General features: G+C 35.0%; 1 protein-coding gene across 3 annotated transcripts in view; it reads left to right on the forward strand.

The window, feature by feature from the left end:
- CERT1 (ceramide transporter 1) overlaps positions 1 to 19,164 on the forward strand; it is a 111,903-nt gene that overhangs the window by 87,725 nt on the left and 5,014 nt on the right. For 2 of the 3 annotated variants that reach the window (XM_032335943.1, XM_032335945.1), the window contains 8 exons: positions 1,028 to 1,120; positions 1,620 to 1,697; positions 8,995 to 9,090; positions 11,716 to 11,848; positions 12,790 to 12,860; positions 15,362 to 15,490; positions 16,036 to 16,165; positions 17,320 to 17,456. In XM_032335943.1, coding sequence (XP_032191834.1) covers positions 1,028 to 1,120; positions 1,620 to 1,697; positions 8,995 to 9,090; positions 11,716 to 11,848; positions 12,790 to 12,860; positions 15,362 to 15,490; positions 16,036 to 16,165; positions 17,320 to 17,447 — 858 coding nt within the window. In that variant the 3' untranslated portion in view covers positions 17,448 to 17,456. The remainder of the gene's footprint in view (positions 1 to 1,027; positions 1,121 to 1,619; positions 1,698 to 8,994; positions 9,091 to 11,715; positions 11,849 to 12,789; positions 12,861 to 15,361; positions 15,491 to 16,035; positions 16,166 to 17,319; positions 17,457 to 19,164) is intronic. The other variant, XM_032335942.1, reaches the window with a different exon arrangement.

Below are 19,164 nucleotides of genomic sequence, written 5' to 3' on the forward strand. Positions count from 1 at the left end.
TGGAGAATAATATTCATGGGGCTCTTTGATTTCAGTCTGTTCCTGACGCTGTGGTAGATATTCTGCAAAATGGATCGTTAAACAGACCATGACTTTCCTTGCCTGATGGGCATGTTGATAATACAAGGGTAATTACAGCGTGGTAATACTCTAGAATAGTGTCAGTAATCCATGAATTTAGTTCCACAGATTTAGATAATTTCCCTCGTATGCAGTAGATTTTGCACAGAACTCCCAACAGCACAGCCACTACTTAGGTATTCTTCAGAGACACATTTTGAGTTTACACTGGTCTACATTTTTTACCAACAAAAAGGAAAGAAATTTTCAGTGAAGTGGTGAGTGAGAATGAGATCTTAGCAGTTCTGTTCAGATAGTGTTGAATAGAAATGACTACTTGTCTTCTGCATAGTTACAAGATGAGCAAACAAACAGTGCAGCTTCTGGTACTTTCTATTTAGTAGGTATTGAATAATTGAGAGAAACTGGGCAAGTTCAGGAGGAAAACAGAGGTTAGTGGCCACTGAAGAGGAACGACACAGTGGGTGAAGGCCAAATATCTTCATGGAAAGGAGTCTAAAGATATCGTGCTGGTGTTCTTTGTAACACAACTGAAGCAATAGTGACAGTGGTTCAAATGGTATGACCCTGCACAACCCTGCTGAAGTGGAATGATTAGAATAATTTGAAAGAGTTTGGGTATAAGAAATTACTTCAACAGTAGTGTTAATGAAGATTTGTGGTAAATAATGCCATACTGGTATCAGAGAGTCTGTCAAAATCAGAGAGCCAGTCCCTAATCAAAAGTGGTATCTATGGAGTCTAAAAGAGACTGAATTAGTGTACATGAAGTAAAGGTCAGGTCATGGCAAAGCTTTTACCTTCAGAGGTATTTTTGTAATTCAAATATTTATAAGTACTAAAGTGTTCAGTAATTAAATGTTGGTAGTTTCAGATTATATTATCCATTCTTAAACTGCATAGTGCACTTTAAAACCTTCTCACCTAACATTGTATGTTTTCTTAGTCTCAGAGCGAAAAGGTCAGATTACACTGGCCTACATCCATGCCATCTGGAGATGCCTTTTCTTCTGTGGGGACTCATAGGTTTGTCCAAAAGGTAAGCTAATGTCATAGATACTGAAAATATCTTCATTGTTGATGGAGCTATCTTGTTGTAAAAGTTTTCCCTTTTCTTGAATTTAAGAATGAGATTTTTTTGGTATTGTATACTTTCTTCCATATACATCCTCCAAAACAGTTAGAAATCTTTTGAATATAATGTTCTTTCTTTTTTGTTTAATGGGAAAGGGGGGATGGGAGGATAGGGAATTGCTAGTCCAAAACAGTTAACCAGAAGTGGAGCTAGTTATGTTAAATCACTTTTTTCTTTGGGGTTAAGTGATATTATTTTGTATTATTGGAAGTACTGCATTCCTTTTAGAAAGATTTTGGAGCATAAACCATAATAGGTGCATTAAGTCAGCACTTGCTGCTGAGCTTGTTTCATATAGTGCTTTGTTCTTTCTTTCTTTATCTTGTGTTTGGAAGTTGGTACTGAATGCTCTGTTGTGCCTTTGTTCTGATTACTTGGTTTTTTCTTTGTCTGTCTCTGGTAGCCCTATAGTCGCTCTTCCTCCATGTCTTCCATTGATCTAGTCAGTGCCTCTGACGATGTTCACAGATTCAGCTCCCAGGTACTGTATGACTGTATAGAGTGGACTTGAGTCTGTCTCTGCTATATTTCAGCCTGCTTTCCCAATTCCTAGGTATCTTTTGGTTAGGCCACTGGTTTTGGCTTTGAATTTTTAAATAGTAACAATAAGCATTAAAAAGGCCGTATCTACTAAATAGTTCCTCTGTCAGGCTTGCATGTGCCCTTTGTATCGTCTGCTGTGAATAGCTGGGAATTTTGCCATATAGGAGGTACTCCTGAACGATTTCAAACTGAATTGCAACAAGTAGAAGATATCTGGTTTTTAAATATCATGTAGTATCTCTTTCTTCAGACAGGATTCAGCAACTTTGATGAACATGGTTTACAGGATATGTTAGATTACAGCATAAAAGCAGGTTTTAGCAGCCCCAGTTGTAATTTACAGTATCTCATAATTGAACAAGGAAGTATCTTTTTAAATGTTTGTCTCATTACTTTTGTCATACTAAGCTCCATTTAACTGATTTTTGTTATGCAAATTACCCTTGGATATTATAAATTAATATTCCTGTTCAGATGCACCATTACATATTTAGGAATTTAAGACAGGAAGCTAGATGCTAACAGTCTCTGTTCTCATAATATATAAGTCAAATTATTATCGAAAGAATGATTTTTAGTATCAGCATTAGTTTTTAAAATTCTTCAATCCTTTTATCTTTGCCATTCAGCTTTGTATCTTTATGGTGATTGTATTTTATTGCATTACATTATGTTACCTTACGATAGGAAGCTGAGCTCTTTAGTCAGAATGACTGAGTTTAAAATCCTGCTTAGTTGCATGATCTTGGACAACATTTCTACTTCTTCTGTGCTTCACTTCTGTGATTTATCTAGGACTGTGATCTGACTAGAGCCTGGCATGTTGTAAATGCTAGATAAGTGAGCTTTTATAGCTATTATATAACTGTTTTATTAGCTATTTTTATAATAATAACAATTTCTTTGAATAATCAATTTTCTACATTATTTTTTCTCTATCAGAGTACAGTTGAACAATGCAGGGGTTGGGGCACTGACCCTTCCAGTCAAAAATCCACATAAAACTTTGACTCCCCCCAGATTTAACCACTATACTTAATAATAGGCTTATAATAATATAAACAGTTGATTAAAATACATTTTATATGTTATATGTATCATATACTATATTCTTACAGTAAGGTAACTTTGAGAAAAGAAAAGAAGAGTATTGTAAAGAAGAGAAAATACATTTACAATACTGCTCTATATTTATTGGAACTAATCCATGTGTAGGTGGACCTGCACAGTTCAAACTCTTATGTTGTTCAAGGGTCAACTGTATTCCAGTAAATGTTTTTTAAAGTCATAATTTAGAACAGATTTCTTAGTTTACATATGAATAAAATTTACATTTGTTTTTTAAGTATGCAATAAAGGTGAAAGTTAAGGTTAAGGCCCAAAATGTATTTTTTTTACTTTTGCTGCTTTTTTTCTCTTTGAACTTTTTTGAGAAAGAGATGTATCAGTTCTGCATCAGAAATCACCCAGAACCAAACTTATTCCAGTATTTCTTAATTTTGTTCATTTATGCAAGCTTTTTATAAGATTTTATTTATTTATTTGACAGAGATCACAGGTAGGCAGAGGGGCAGGCAGAGAGAGGAAGGGAAACAGGATCCCTGCTGAGCAAAGATCCCGATGTGGGGCTCGATCCCAGGACCCTGGGATCATGACCTGAGCCGAAGGCAGAGGCTTAACCCCTTGAGCCACCCAGGCGCCCCTATGCAAGCTTTTTAAAAGCGTCTCATATTTGCAATAAATCAGTGACAAAATTCTGCTACACTCCACCTTGCATTAAAATAATAAAGTAACAGACTAAAGCCCATGAGTACTGGTGACCATTTTCCCTCAAATTATAGGAATACACAGGCTATAAATGAAAATGTAATGAGAGCAGTAAAAGAGTATAAGCCATAATAGATGCCTAAGAAATAAGGGTTCAGAATGCAGACTTTGGACCCAACCTATAGAGCTTTAAAAGAGCTGAAATTCTTCAAATATAGATGAATATCTACACAGGTGCCCAGATTTTTACAAGATTTTGCCAAATTGTAGCATATTTTTTAATATTTTGTGTAACTCAGGTATATAAGTTGAGAAAGATAATTCTGGTGCGATTTTTTCTAATATGTGATGCTCATGATAATTCAGATTCTGTTTTTAGCTATTAATTATTGTACTGTTTTATATGCCAAAAGAGGCAGAGTTGCAGAAGAATGGCATTGAGTTCTTTAAATATTTATTGTTCTTGCTAAAACATTTGTTGTCATTAGCAGACTTGGGCTCTAGCAGTTAATCTCTTTTCCCCCTTTATGTCCATAGTGATACTTTATTATTGTGGTAATTATGTATAATTATGTATTTAACCCTTCCTGTGTTTATTGTACAATAATACATTCTAATTTAGCAGAACTAGAAAGTGGAGTAAATAAAATCAGCCACATACGGATAAATACACACACTTAGTAACTGTTTTTTTTCTACCAAAGTAGGCAGTTTCATATATACTATTTTGTACCAGCTTTTTCTTTCTTTCTTTTTTTTTTTATAATGAAACCCATTTTTCCATCAGTAAACATGGGTCTTCATCTCCTTGTCTGTTAATATGGATATACATATAGGACTTACCTACTTGCCTAATATGGAATATTTAGTTTATTTTCAGTTTGTCTCCATTATAAATAATATTATAAATAGTTGCTGCAAGAGCATACTGATATATATACCATCCATATGTGTGGGGTGTGTGTGTGTGTAATATATGTATGTATCTTTGTACACTTATCCAGTTATTTCCTTAGAATACATTCCTAGATGTGGAATTATTAAGACAGAAGCTTCTGAGGTCACACACTTCTGAGGTCTTTTTTATTCTTAATGCCAAACTGTTCATTAAAAAAGTGGAGCTAAGCAGAGAGCCCGATGTGGGCCCTAAACCCAGGACACTGGGATCATGACCTGAGCCGAGGGCAGAGGCTTTAACCCACTGACCCACCCAGGTGCCCCTAAAAAGTGGTATTTTTCCTTCTTGGCTTTTTGCATTTCTTTTTTTTGTTTGTTTGTTTTTTATTTATTTATTTATTTATTTATTTATTTATTTATTTATTAAGATTTTATTTATTTATTTATTTGACAGAGAGAGAGAGATCACAAGTAGGCAGAGAGGCAGACAGAGAGAGAGAAAGGAGGAAGCAGGCTCTCTGCTGAGCAGAGAGCCTGATGTGGGGCTGGATCCCAGAAACCTAGATCATGACCTGAGCTGAAGACACAACCCACTGAGCCACCCAGGCACCCTGTCTTTTTGCATTTCTTTAGTGAATTGACTATTCATGTCCTGTACATTTTTCTTTTGGGTTAACAGTACATTCTTAATTTGGTTTTTTTTTTTTTAAGATTTTATTTATTTATTTGACAGAGAGATCACAAGTAGCAGAGAGGCAGGCAAAGAGAAGGAAGCAGGCTCCCTGCTAAGCAGAGATTCCCAATGTGGGGCTCGATCCCAGGACCCTGAGATCATGACCTGAGCCAGAGGCAGAGGCTTAACCCACTGAGCCACCCAGGCACCCCTTAATTTGTTATTAGTAAATTATTCCATCCAACAAATCCCTCTGACTCTGTAACAATAAGCCTAGTTGTACTCCTTTCACATGAGTGAAAGGAGAGAAGAGAGAAGAGAGATCTCAGCAGTCTTTGAACCTGTCTAGACTTTTGTTCATTAGAATTTTGTTCCTTATATATTTGTTTTATCATCAATAAAAATTGATGACAAAAAAGAGAAGAGAGATCTCAGCAGTCTTTGAACCCATCTAGACTTTTGTTCATTAGAATTTTGTCCCTTATATATTAAAAATTTCTGTATTGGTAATGTTAGAAAAATCCAGTTAGCCTTCTAAAATGGCATACTGAGTGACTCAAATGGGTGGTAGAAGAAAAGGCTAGAATTGGTATGCCATCATCTCTTATTTTAAATGTGCTTTATCTCCATTTTTCATAGTTCATTTGTTAAAATGCTGTGTATGTCAGCTTATCATTTTCAACTCTAGGTCCAGAAAAATCAGGGCATGATTCCTGAAATTATGTGTAGTCTATTTAAAACTATTAAACCAGATGAAACCTGCCTTAGTTATTCTGATCCAGTCTTTTATTTCTTAAAGTGACACCAGATGTTACTAGTAATATTGTTTCCTAGTGTATCAGATTTTGAGCCTACAAAAAAGTAAATTTGGCTTGTGTTTTATTCTTGTCATCCAACGCAATGGCCCCTTGTTTCCCAATTATTTGTGAAATGCAGTCATAACTGAAAACAATAAACAGAGCAGGTCATTACGGTAGATTCGAAAAGCCAGTGTGGTCACAAATGCCCAAGTCACTACCCCAGTAGTAACACTTACTTCCTCACATTTTATTGCGGTGAACATGAAAATCATTAGAGTGAGATTTTACCTGCATCACCTCTCAGATTCTTAATCTCAGTGTTATTACTTCAAGGAAGATGCCATAATGGGTAAAGATACCATGATGAAAGCTTTGCAGAGATGGTTACTATAGTAATTGGGTACTTCAGTTTCTTTAATTTCCTAGAAGCACAGCACAAATTCATCTTTTTTATTTCTTTGTTGAACTTATTGAAGCCCCTTAAGTCAGGGAAGTACATCAGAGCAAAAGACTAAACAGTTTTCCATAGATGCAGTGGTAACTGTGGTAGTAATACCATTTTTTCATCTTTCTAAATAAACAGTGTTAAATGCGCTTACCGTACATTGTTTTAACCTATGTAAACAGCTTTCACTTTATATTTGTGGAATCTAGTTTCTTTGGGACCAAAACACAAAACTATCTTCTTATTATTGAAACATTTGAAATAACTTAGCAGGAATAATCTCCCAAACGAAAATACGATTACCTGCATACTTTACAACAAAAGAGTTTAACACAGTACTAAATGTTTTTTTGAAACAGAACTCTTTGTTTTTTAGCACAGTAAAATCTTTTACATAACAAGTGGTCTACTTAAAGTAGGTCTTATTTCTGGGGAGCATTTCTTTCTGCTTCTATTCTGGTAATAAATATTGGTGTTCTGAAGTCCTAGTGTCCCACTTACAAAGTACATATTCATATCTAAAAATTTTTTAAGATCTTAGGATCTAAAAAGGGCAAAAGTTTTTCCCAGTCACACTGTGACACAGACCAATGAATCAAGCCAGTTCTACAGCAGTTGTTTTATTTATGTATACTAACTGGAACTCTCTTTCTTCCTTCCTCTTTGAGAACTCAAGTATGTTTTGTATGTCTTCATAACTTGGAAATCCTGTATTAGTTCTCCTTACTCTCTCAGAGCAGATTTCAAAATTAGAGAGGCACACAAATTTTTCTAGGCAGCCCCTGGAGTTATATTTTCTACTGAAGCCTTTATATAATCATAGAATATGGAGTGCCTAGCTGGCATGTGACTCAATGTAAGGGTCATGAGTTCAAGTCCTGTGTTGGGTGTAGAGATTATTTAAAAAAATAAATGTTGTAAAAAAATTTTTTTTAAGTTTTTATATCTTAGAATGTACTGTTTGTCACATTTTTAATTTTCTTTCAAACCTTTAGCTCAATACCATTCACATTGTTTTGAGGATTATGAATAAAGTTATAAAACGTTATGTTAGTGCTTTATTTAGTACTAAAATAATTGTAGAAACTCAGTATAAAATTTTTATCAATAACTTTTTTAAGATTATTACCAATTAGGGAGATACTTAAAGTCATACCTACAAGCAGAAATGGATTTTGAAATCTAGAAAACTTAATGTAGGAGAAGTACATGTCACTGTTACATATTGATAACATCCTTCTGTGTAGAAAAATTTACCCCCAGAGTTAATAATTTTAGCAATTTTTGCCATAAACCATTACTGTATTTTACTTGAAAATATGTGTAAACCTGGTTCTAATTCTATATCCCTAATGAATGCAGTAGATTTTATGTAAAATAAGTTGTCGAATTTAGGAATAAATTAAGTGGAAGTATAATATATATATTTCCAACGCTTTCCTGCCTTTTCTGATGTACTTATTATATAAAACAAAATTATGAGTTAAAGGTTAGTAAATGGAATGTAAAAAAAGCGTCTCTGCATACATGATAAAGGAAGCAACTCCGTAAACCATCTTTTTATCACTTCACTTCTATTTAAAAACATGTTTGAAACTAGTAGTGTTTACAAATAGCACTCACAAGAAATCTTACCAATGAATCTGTGGATTCTTGGGAGTGTGAAATACTCAGTGTTTTTTGGTTTTGGTTTTGGGTTTTTTTTTAATTTTATTTGTTTATTTGACAGAGATCACAAGTAGGCAGAGAGGCCGGCAGAGAGAGAGAGAGGAGGAAGCAGGTACTCCACTGAGCAGGGAACCCAATGCGGGACTCGATCCCAGGACCCTGAGATCATAACCTGAGCCGAAGGCAGAGGTTTTAAACCACTGAGCCACCCAGGCACCCGAAATACTCAGTTTTATTTGCTTATATAAAATGTGTAGGAGTAATTTGTGATAGTTAAAAGCATAGGTTTTATTTAAATTTCACTAAAAAGACTAGCTAGTAATTTAAAGACATTAAAAGGTGATTATTTGTAAATGTTTGCAGATGTGCAGATTTGCATTTTCCCTAAAAGAATGTAAAACAGTGAAATTGGAGTCAAATAAATGGGGGCTAGGTTAATTTTTTTAATGTGGCTTATATTGTTGGTAGAAGCAAAATTTATCAGTGAAGCAATGAAAGTTTTGTTATCCTTTTAATAGGGAAATCTTGCCATATAACATTCTATTATCTTTGTAGTCTTAAACATAGAAGCATTGGACTAGAACAACTTGTGTCCCTTTTACCCTTAATGTCACATGATTTTATGTTTTAAGACATTATCTCCGTAAAGAAGCATTTTATGGTTAAGGAAGGATTTTTTTTCCCCCCAGAAAAATGCTTATTTTGCTCACTTTATTTAAGCACATTAGACCAATATATGTTATTTGAGTGAAGCATCTTCTTTCTCTCAGTTTCTGCCCCCTGTCATTAACCTGGATATGATACCTGGAATGTGGACTAAACCCTTCAGCACTGTATAAAATCTACTAACCTTTGTGCATTTGGTTGCTCAGCTTTCTAAGAACATTTCTGAACTGAAATAAACTGAATATCATTCTGTTTAAGAGATTATGCCATCGCTATTCATTGGATATGGATTCTTAATGGCTTACTTTTTCTTTCCAAGGTTGAAGAGATGGTGCAAAACCACATGACTTACTCATTACAGGATGTAGGTGGAGATGCTAATTGGCAGTTGGTTGTAGAAGAAGGAGAAATGAAGGTAATTCTCAGTAAAATGTTATAGGTTGCTAACTGCAGCTCTGTTAAGGTCATATTATCATTACTAACCATTGATGTGAATGAATTTTAAAATTCCTTTTAAACGGATTACTACATATGTTCAAAGAAATACCAGATACTAGGACGCAAAATGTACTTTGGCTTTTACACAGTCTCTTTAAGATCACAGTAAAAATCTATGTACAAACCGTCCTGTTTTACCTGGGCCATGGAGAAAATAAAATTTGGGTGTTTACATATGAATAAGTCATAATTAGTTGCTGGGTATTTAGATATTTCTCTTTATTGTTTAATATACTAAATATTGTACCCAGATGTCACTTTGTTGCCCTTTTTTCCTGTCCCTCACTTGTCCTTTCTCTCATTGCATCCTCTTTGAATATTTGGAGATGGGTCTGCTAATCTTATTCACATCCTTAAACAGAAGAGACAAAGAGCAAAGAATAAGTTTTATAGATGGATTCAAAACAACAGCTGCATTGAGTTTTGGAATACTTATGCCCAAGGCACTATGCTAAAGATAAAGAGATATTTAACAAGACTTTTTCCAAGCTGAAACTTTTGTTGGGGAAGGAGGATATTGACATTATTTGTTTCTATCTGATAATGTATCGAATGAAGATGAGTAGTGAAGAAAATTGGAAAAGAAAGATCTCTGTGATTTGAAACAGATTGTTTTATACTGAGGAGAAGCATTTGAACTATGTCTGGAAATGGAAGCAAGATTGTGACAAAGGTGATGCAAGCGTATTTAAGATTAAAAAAAAATATATATATATATACACATATATGTGTGTGTGTGTATATACACACACACACACACACACACACACAAACAAGGGAAAGCTTGAAAGCAAACTTCTTATTCAGGAGTTTTGCGTAGACAGTGTTGACCAAAATTATTCTAGCAGGCAAGATACAATATCAGATGTTGGAATGTCTTTTCCTCCTGAATAGGGGACTAATTAAAAAATATGAAGAAACAGCAGATGAAATATCAGAATGTTAGCTATAAATCTAATAAGTCAATTGGAGAATATAGCTTTAGATCAGCAGCCACTAGGTCTTGCTAATGTGTTACCTGAGAATTAAAACAATGTTTCTGTCATAGCTAGATAATCAATCACAGGCCCTTCCCACAAGAGTAGGCCCCAGAAGAAAACCAGGACACAAGCTCTCTGTAGAAAAAGGGGTGAGCCAGGCCTCTAAGTCCTTATTTTATACTCAACATTCGGATAAGTCATTGTTGCACCCCTTGGGAAGGGAAAGTGAGGGGATAAAGAGAAACCAGGAGTGACAGTCTAGATGAAGTCCTTCTGTGTGGAATGAGAAATAGAGAGTAAGTGTTCCTGCAGCCCACAACCTAACAGAGAGAGGGCTTGGGTTATGGATAGTATAAAATAGTCCACCAAGGAGAATAGTCTGTTGTCGGTAGCAGTAAGTTAGCCACTGCATGCAAAGTAACATTTTAGGATTGGGCTGATAAGGAAGAAACTAAGAGAATCAAGTACATGGGGATGAAGGCCTACCTAAAAAAAGTAGCCAGTAATATAAAAGTCAGGCTGTAGATGTCTTATAGAAGATTAATGACGAATGAGCTTAAGAGCTATGTGAAGTGTGAGGAGGAGTTAAAAGTCTAAAGTTTCCAACTTGGGTGACTGGGAGGATAGCCGTCCACATAACATGAATATAAGCATGTAGGGAAAAGTAGTTTGGTGAGAAAGATTTTAAGAGATTTTTAAGAGCTGTATGTGAAACGTGCTAACAATTTCTGGAACCATAAAGCACTCCATAAACTGAGAGCTGGTTCTTCCTACAGTAACATGATTATTCATTTCTGAAAAGAACTTAATGCAAAACTTCCTAAAGTAGAAACCTGTAATTTTGAGATAATTAATTTTACTTAGCACTTTAGGTATACAACTTTGATATTTAAAGGAAAATAGCATAGGGATGCCGGGAGGCTCAGTTGGTTAAGCCTCCAACTCTTGATTTCAGCTCAGGTCATGTTCTCAGGGTCATGAGATCAAGCCCTGTGTTGGGCTCTACTCTGGAAGTGGAGCCTGCTTAAAATTCTCCTCTCCCTCGCCCTCTGCCCTTCCCTCCACTCACATGCTCGCTCGCTCTCTCTTTCTCTCTGTCTCTAAAAAAATAAAAAATAAAAAGCAAGATAGCATAGATCTTCATGCCATTTTAGCTTTGAGTCATTGATTCAACAAATAATTGAGAGCCTGCTGCTGTGTTTCAGATACTACTCTAGATGCAGGGTATGTAGCATTAAATAAAACTGCCTTAAATCAGTATCCTTAAGGAGATGATGTTTAAGCAGGATTAATTTAACAACTCTTGTAATTAGGTGTTCATTGAATATGTATGTTTTTCATAGTTGAAGTTTACCCCAGATCTATAGCTTTAAGTATTTTTTATGTGTTGTCAGTAATTTGAGATTTTATATTTTCTTTTAGCAGAATGTTTATGTTCCTTAAATAGATTTTCATAAATGAAATTCCTAAAAAGCAGCAAAATTTAAATCTTGCTTCCACGTTTGTGCTTTAGGAGTTTGATTTTTACTTTTTAAACAGGTTTTTAAATATATCCTCTTTAGGTATATCGAAGGGAAGTAGAAGAAAATGGGATTGTTCTGGATCCTTTGAAAGCTACCCATGCAGTGAAAGGTGTTACAGGACATGAGGTCTGCAATTACTTCTGGAATGTTGATGTTCGCAATGATTGGGAAAGTAAGCTGCCATTATTAATATACCTTAATATAATTTTTATTTTGAATTTATTTTGAATATAATGTTAAATCCAATCCAGTGTTTTGCATCTCACCTACAGTTTACAAAGTCAGTGTAGAAAATACCTGGAAAATCTGGTAATAGCTTGCACTTACTTTTTTTTTTTTTTTAACTTAATTTAAATAGAGCTTTACAGTGAAATAGAGCTCATACAGTGTTAAAAAATGCTTCTGACTATATTACAGCATTTGATTCAGTACTTCAATAAACCTGCATGTTAGATAGATAAAAAAGTAAAATTCAGATAGGTTAAGTGACTTGACAGAAGCCACAGACCCTAATTAGTAGAAAGGCCAGGACTAAAATTAAAGATTTCTGCTTTATCATCTACTTTCCCAGTCTGTTTTGTTTCCTTGGTAAACCCTAGACAAGTCCTGCTGTGATCTGTTTAGAGTTATTCTTGTGTGGTGTGTGTGTGTGTGTACATGTGTGCATGTGTGTGTGATCCTCTTAGGAACAAAATTTCATAGATACAGATAGTTGTGAACATCATAAGATGTTTATCAGTGATAGTTTGATGTTCTTTTTTCACAAATGTAGTCACCTAAGCCTTTATAGAACAGTTTATTCAGCTTCAATAAATTAGAGATTACAAGAAATGGTCATAGTATTAGATAGGAACTTATGTCTGAGTAATGCAGTGTGATTAGAATTGCTTTCTTGTTGTGGAAGCTAGATACAGGGCCAAAAGAAATGAGATTTCCTGGTGATCACGTCTCATGGCCACTGTCTATAGCCCTAATATGAAGTATTAGCTACTTTCCCTTTGGACTTAGCCAAGATAGGGCAGAGTCCTGCCTGTGTTATCACAGTGTCCATTAGTATAACTGAAGTTAATCACATTTTAGGAAGAGGCTACTAATATTTTCTCTTCATTTCAGCAACTATAGAAAACTTCCATGTGGTGGAGACATTAGCTGATAATGCAATCATCATTTATCAAACGCATAAGGTAAAGATTTCTTCATCCCAAAAGGATTTCACTGTAGTTTAAACTGAGACGTAGAAATTCTCTAAAGTAAAATTTGGCAGGAAATTAAATGCCATAAAAGATTCCAAGACTTTATTAATGATGCATGAATGCCACATATTTGATAGGATATCAGCTCCTTTAAAGCAGAACCTGGTTCAAAAAACTGGAAAATGTCCAGGAACAGTGTGTTTGATAAAGATCCCCAATAAGTTACGTGCACTTAAAGTTTAGAGAATACTGAAATCCTGTTAAATGTTTTTGTAGCATCTAGTCTTTATAGGAGATGAGTGATTGTTACCAAATACAAAAGTGAATCATAGTTTCCTGTGACCATAGTAATGACGGGAATGAAAAGTATATTATTGATATCTGTTAAGACTGATAGATATGAAAGTCATCTAAGTGGATTATCTGAAAGCAAGTGAAAATTGCTAAATGTAACTATTAAGGAGTTGGTCATATACCAAGAGCATACAAAAACATTGTCATTTAAATTGATTCACTTTCATTTTACTTTTACTTCATCCTTTCCTCTGCTATTCTAGATATTTAAAATAGAAGAATTAATATTTCTCTTACCTTATTCTGCTCTGTTCCCTGAAAATTGCCAAATATGTTGTGTAAAGAACAGTAAACGGGGTGATATGTGGGAGGGTGGGCAGAATAAATGGAGGGAATTAAGAGGTACAAACTTCCAGTTATAAAATAAATAAGTCACAGAAATGAAAAGTACAGTATAGGGAATGTAGTCAGTAATATTGTAGTAAGGTTACAGTAACAAATGGTGACTACACTTATTGTAGTGAGCATTGAGTAATGTATAAAATTGTCCAATAAATACGTTGTACACCTGAAACTAATATAAGTTTTAAAAAGGAAAATAATAAAAAGGAACTGTAATTTTGGAAGGATCCATCCAACATAATATAATATGTTACATAAGAAATACAGTACTTCAGTAGGTTCTTCATTTTTCTCTTCTTTAAATGACTTCTTAATTGACCTGAATATATGACAATATTATGAGTTATGTATTTCTTGAACTCAGTTTTTGTCATATGAGGCATCTTGTATGTACTGATTTTGAGCTCGGCTTGATTTTACATGGTAGCTGATCAAGAAATGTGTAAAAAATACATTATAGGTCAACTTTCCTTCAGTTAAAAAAGAAGTATGTAACAAGATTCTCCTTTAGTCTAAGGGAAACTTAAAATTTAGTAAATGTTAAAAATACCGATTAATTACCTTATAATTTGGAATGCATAGAAAGAGTAAGAAGAACCTTAGAATCTGAAGATAATTGATCTTGGAAAACAGTCTGCTTGAAAGCATTTCACTTCATAAATTGGAGATGGAGGGAAGGATTTATATAGGTCGTATTACAATCACTTTTGAAAAATAAAGCCAAAAACTATTAAAATAATGTCCCTTAAATGTAATAAAATTTAAGCGAGAGTTGTGTTTGAATAAACAAATTGTCCTCTCATAATTTTTTTCAACAAAATTCAGTAATGCTTATAACTTTCCCTTTAAATTTAGCTTCTTTTGTAATCTGATCTTCTTTTGTAATCTGCTTCTCTCTAATATTTAAGTCATTCTCATTCTTTAAATTTTCATCTTGTCATCCTTGAGGATTTGCAGTCATTAGTTCTAACACAGCCAAAATTGCCTTTATTATTGGCTTCACATAGATTTGCTCAGCACTGCTTTCACCTATTTTTGAAATTTAGCGTCTTTAAAACATAAACCATTTCACTTTCCAAGTGATTTGTGTTGTATTGACACTGTTATTGGCTATTTATTATACTACAGTTAGGACAGGCATTGCACATATTTTCTCTTGTTTAAAAGTACATAGTCTCAGTTTTCAGAGACCTCACTTCCATATCATTCCAGCATGGTAAATTTCCTTGCATACCATAAAGCTGAAAGATTCAATCTAATTGATTTGGTGTTCTTCGGATGTCATGGTATCAAAGAAGCAGTCTTCTTACACTGAAACCTTAGCTTTTAAGTGTCATGGCACTTTAAATGGAGGTTTCATACTGTACTTAGAAGCAGAACATTACCAGGAACTTGGGGAAGGGGTTAATGGGGAATTAATTGCTGAGTACAGAGTTTCTGTTCGAGGTGATAAAAAATGTTGGAAATGGTGGTGATGTTTACATAGTATTATGAATATAATGTCACTAAATTGTACACTTTAAAATGCTTTAATGGCAAAAGTTTTTGTTACGTAAAACCAGTTTTTTAAAAAATGGATTATTCCTTTGATGTTGTTATTCTGCAAAGCCATTAATTCATTGTTCATAGTTAATCCTTTGCTGGGTACTTTCAGATGCTTTCCATTTAAAATTTGACAGATTTTTACCTTTGCCTAAGATATTCATTGGTTTTATGTTTGCTTCTCCGGTAGTTCCATATTACATATGAATTTAAAAGTAGTTTATATTTTCAAAAGATTTTTACTTCTTCCACAGAGAGTTTGGCCTGCTTCTCAGCGAGATGTATTATATCTTTCTGCCATTCGAAAGATACCAGCCTTGACTGAAAATGACCCTGAAACCTGGATAGTGTGTAATTTTTCTGTGGACCACGACAGTGCTCCTGTAAGTACACTTATGTATATGTGTATAGTTGTACAGTATGAAGCTAAACGTACAGCGTAGAACAAGAGTGATAAACACATATGACACACACACAGATACTTGCTAACATTTCTTAGATTTTCTTTTATGGTGGAACAGTATAGCCTGTGTGTTACCCGAGGGCAGCAGTCATGGCTGTGAATACCAGGGCTGTGTTCCTTTCCTCCTGAGGTTAGAGACCGAGCAGAATGGTTAGAGGAAACAGAACAGAATGGGTAGATAATGGAAGGCTGCTTTCCACAGTTCCTTCTCAAGCTGTGATCAACTGCTACCAAATCCTCTGTGGTTTCTATCTTGGTTTAGGTCCATCTGCTTTTTAAGAGGAGGGAAAATCATTCTTGATGTCCTAGCAGCTTGGCATGTATTATTTTTTGGTCCTTATAAGATTTGTTGGAAATGTTGATGAGCTGTGGTTTTGGATAACCTAATGTACTATTAGACCAATAGGGATTATGAAATGGGCATCTACTACACTGATATTTCATTTCTGTTATTTGTTTTGGCAGCTAAACAATCGATGTGTCCGTGCCAAAATAAATATTGCTATGATTTGTCAAACTTTGGTAAGCCCACCAGAGGGAAACCAGGAGATCAGCAGGGACAACATTCTATGCAAGATTACATATGTAGCTAATGGTATGTATTTGGGGTTTCTTTTGGTACTTGGTCATACAGATTCTTTCTTTCTTTTCTTTTTTAAACTATTATTTTTGGTAATCTCTATACCCAACATGGGGCTAAAACTCACAACCCCAAGATCATGAGTCACATGCTTTTCTAACAGAGCCAGTCAGGTACCCCTAGATTTTCTTACTATGATCTAAATGCCTTTTTAGGTTTTTTTAATCATTTACATTAGTGATTTCTTTTTTTTTAAGATTTTATTTATTTATTTGACAGACAGAGATCACAAGTAAGCAGAGAGACAGGCAGAGAAAGAGGAAGGGAAGCGGGCTCCTGGTCAAGCAGAGAGCCCAATGCGGGGCTCAATCCCAGGACCCTGGGATCATGACCTGAGCCAATGGCAGAGGCTTTCACCCACTGAGCCTCCCAGGCACCCCTACATTAGTGATTTTTAATGTGGAGAGATGTGTATCAAAATTATCAGGAAACTCTAAAAATACCCATGTCCGAATTTCACCCCAGAACTACTCTATCAGAATTTCTGAGGCTGGGGCTTGATAGGAAAATTTTAATACTTCATCTCTAGATCACTTTCCCATATGCTTGGCTTTGAGCCATCTTACTATTATCTTTGTCTAATAAAATATAATTAGGAGCATAAGCAATAATGATAAAGAAAAGTAACAGTTCTTTTTCTCATTGTTAGGCTTTTTTGTTTTCTGAATCATCGCCTGCTTTAAGTTTCTTACTTCATCCATTTCCCACCTGAGGAGTCGTTGGAATCCCTCTAATCAAATCCTCAGATCTTCTTTATTCAGGGACATAACTGCTATTACATTTAAAGATATAGTTATGCCTGAGTGAGGTATTATTTGATTATAGTAGAGTTTGACAAATCTGACATAACCTAAAATGTTGCTGTATTAATATTTACATATAATTTAGGGAGGCAGGAACATTTTAGACAGGTAATAAACACTTTCTTATTTGCTGTGTGTTCTTGTGTGGTGGTTAGCATGAAGGAATTAATGGTCAGGTCAGGACTTTAAGAGATATTAACTATTCCAACGTGAGAAATTTTTTAAAAGCAAAGGAATAAAGTGAGTGCTTCGCGTACATTTGAAGAATTGTATCTTAACAGGTTTTAATTTTCCTTTATCTTGCAGTGAACCCTGGAGGATGGGCACCAGCCTCAGTGTTAAGGGCAGTGGCAAAACGAGAGTATCCAAAGTTTCTAAAACGTTTTACTTCTTACGTCCAAGAAAAAACTGCAGGAAAACCCATTTTGTTCTAGTATTAACAGGTACTGGAAGACAACATATTATCCCTTTTTTAAAACTTTAACTACTCTGACCTTGCAGATACTATAATTTAGTTAATTGTTGGAAGTAGTTTCTACTTTTTATGATGTTCCCAGACGGAGTTGTAGTTGTAGTTTTTAGCCATTAAAATGTGTTTTTTTCTGCTTATGTTAGATACTATCTGCTTATGCAGAGAGATTTTAACATTATGGAGCCATAGAATTCCAGAAAGACAAATTCCCCATATTTTTCCCTTTCCAGAAATTACTTTGGTTTTGTTGTTTATTCTCCCATATTTTTGTATGTATGTTGTGAGTGACATATATTATTATTTTTTAAACATGGCTTTATTCTACACTTAGTGTTTTTGCAGCATGCTTTTTCTACCTAACAATATATCTTGACTGTTGTTGCCATATAAAGATATAAGATATACAAAACGATCTCATTCCTTTAAAATCTCTTATATGAATGTTGCTAGCTAGTCCCACCTTAATGTCTGGATTGATTGGTTCCATATTTTGATTGCCAGATAGTGCTGCACTGAATGTCTTTGGACAAAGAGCTGGAATGTTTAAATTTTTTAAATAAAGATTTTACTTATTTATTTATTTGGGGGAGAGAGAGAGAGAGCATGCACACAGGCAAGGGGAAGAGGGAGGGGAAGAAGCAGATTCCCAATGAGCAGGAAGGGAGCCCGATGTGGGGCTCCATTCCAGGACCCTGAGATCATGACCTGAGCCGAAGGCAGACACTTAACCAACTGAGCCACCCAGGCACCCGGAATCTTTAATTTTTTTTTTTTTTTTTTTTTTTTTTAAGATTTTACCTGTTTATTTGACAGAGATCACAAGTAGGCAGAGAGGCAGGCATAGAGAGAAGGAGAAGCAGGCTCCCTGTGGAGCAGAGAGCCCGATGTGGAGCTCGATCCCAGGACCTTGGGATCATGACCTGAGCCGAAGGCAGAAGCTTAACGCACTGAGCCACCCTGGCGCCCCAGAATCTTTAATTATTTTTTTAAAGAAATGATATGTTAACATGGCTCAGAGTCTGAAAAGATAAACATTGAAATGTTCCCTACTCATCCAGTTTTGCCCTCCCTCCAGCCCCAAACGAAGGAGTGTAACTGCTGTTACTAGTTTCTTATGTATCTTTCCAGAGAATTTTTTTGTGCCTGAACAAACAAATACACATGTATTTCTCCCTCACACACTTTTTTTTATTGTTGTTCAGGAAAACACACTGTTTTGTAACTTGTTTTTGCACTTGCTTTACTTTAAAGGACTTTGTATAACAGTATGGACCTCCCTCATTTTTTGCAGCTATACAGTATCTCATCGTACAGATGCACATAATTTATCTAACCAGTCCTCCACTGCTAGACACTGAAATTTTTTCTAGTTTTTGGTGGAATGATGTTATAATTACATCCACTTGCAAGTTGATATTGGGATAAATTACTAGATATGACACTGCCAACCCTTCTAGGGGGCTTGTGCATTTTTAATTTAGGTATTGCTCCTATAGAGGTCGTATTAACTCACCATCTCACCAGCAGTTGCATATTGGAGTGCCTCTTTCCCCCCTCTCAGACAATGTATGAAATAGAATTTGGCTTGTTTCCACCTCGATCGGTTAAAAAATACTCTCTGGGTGTAGTTTATATTGTATTTCTCTTATTATGAATAGTTTGAACATTTCTTGGTCCAT

Source organism: Mustela erminea, chromosome 3 (genome assembly GCF_009829155.1).
Source record: "Mustela erminea isolate mMusErm1 chromosome 3, mMusErm1.Pri, whole genome shotgun sequence".
In the NCBI taxonomy this organism is placed as follows: domain Eukaryota; kingdom Metazoa; phylum Chordata; class Mammalia; order Carnivora; family Mustelidae; genus Mustela; species Mustela erminea.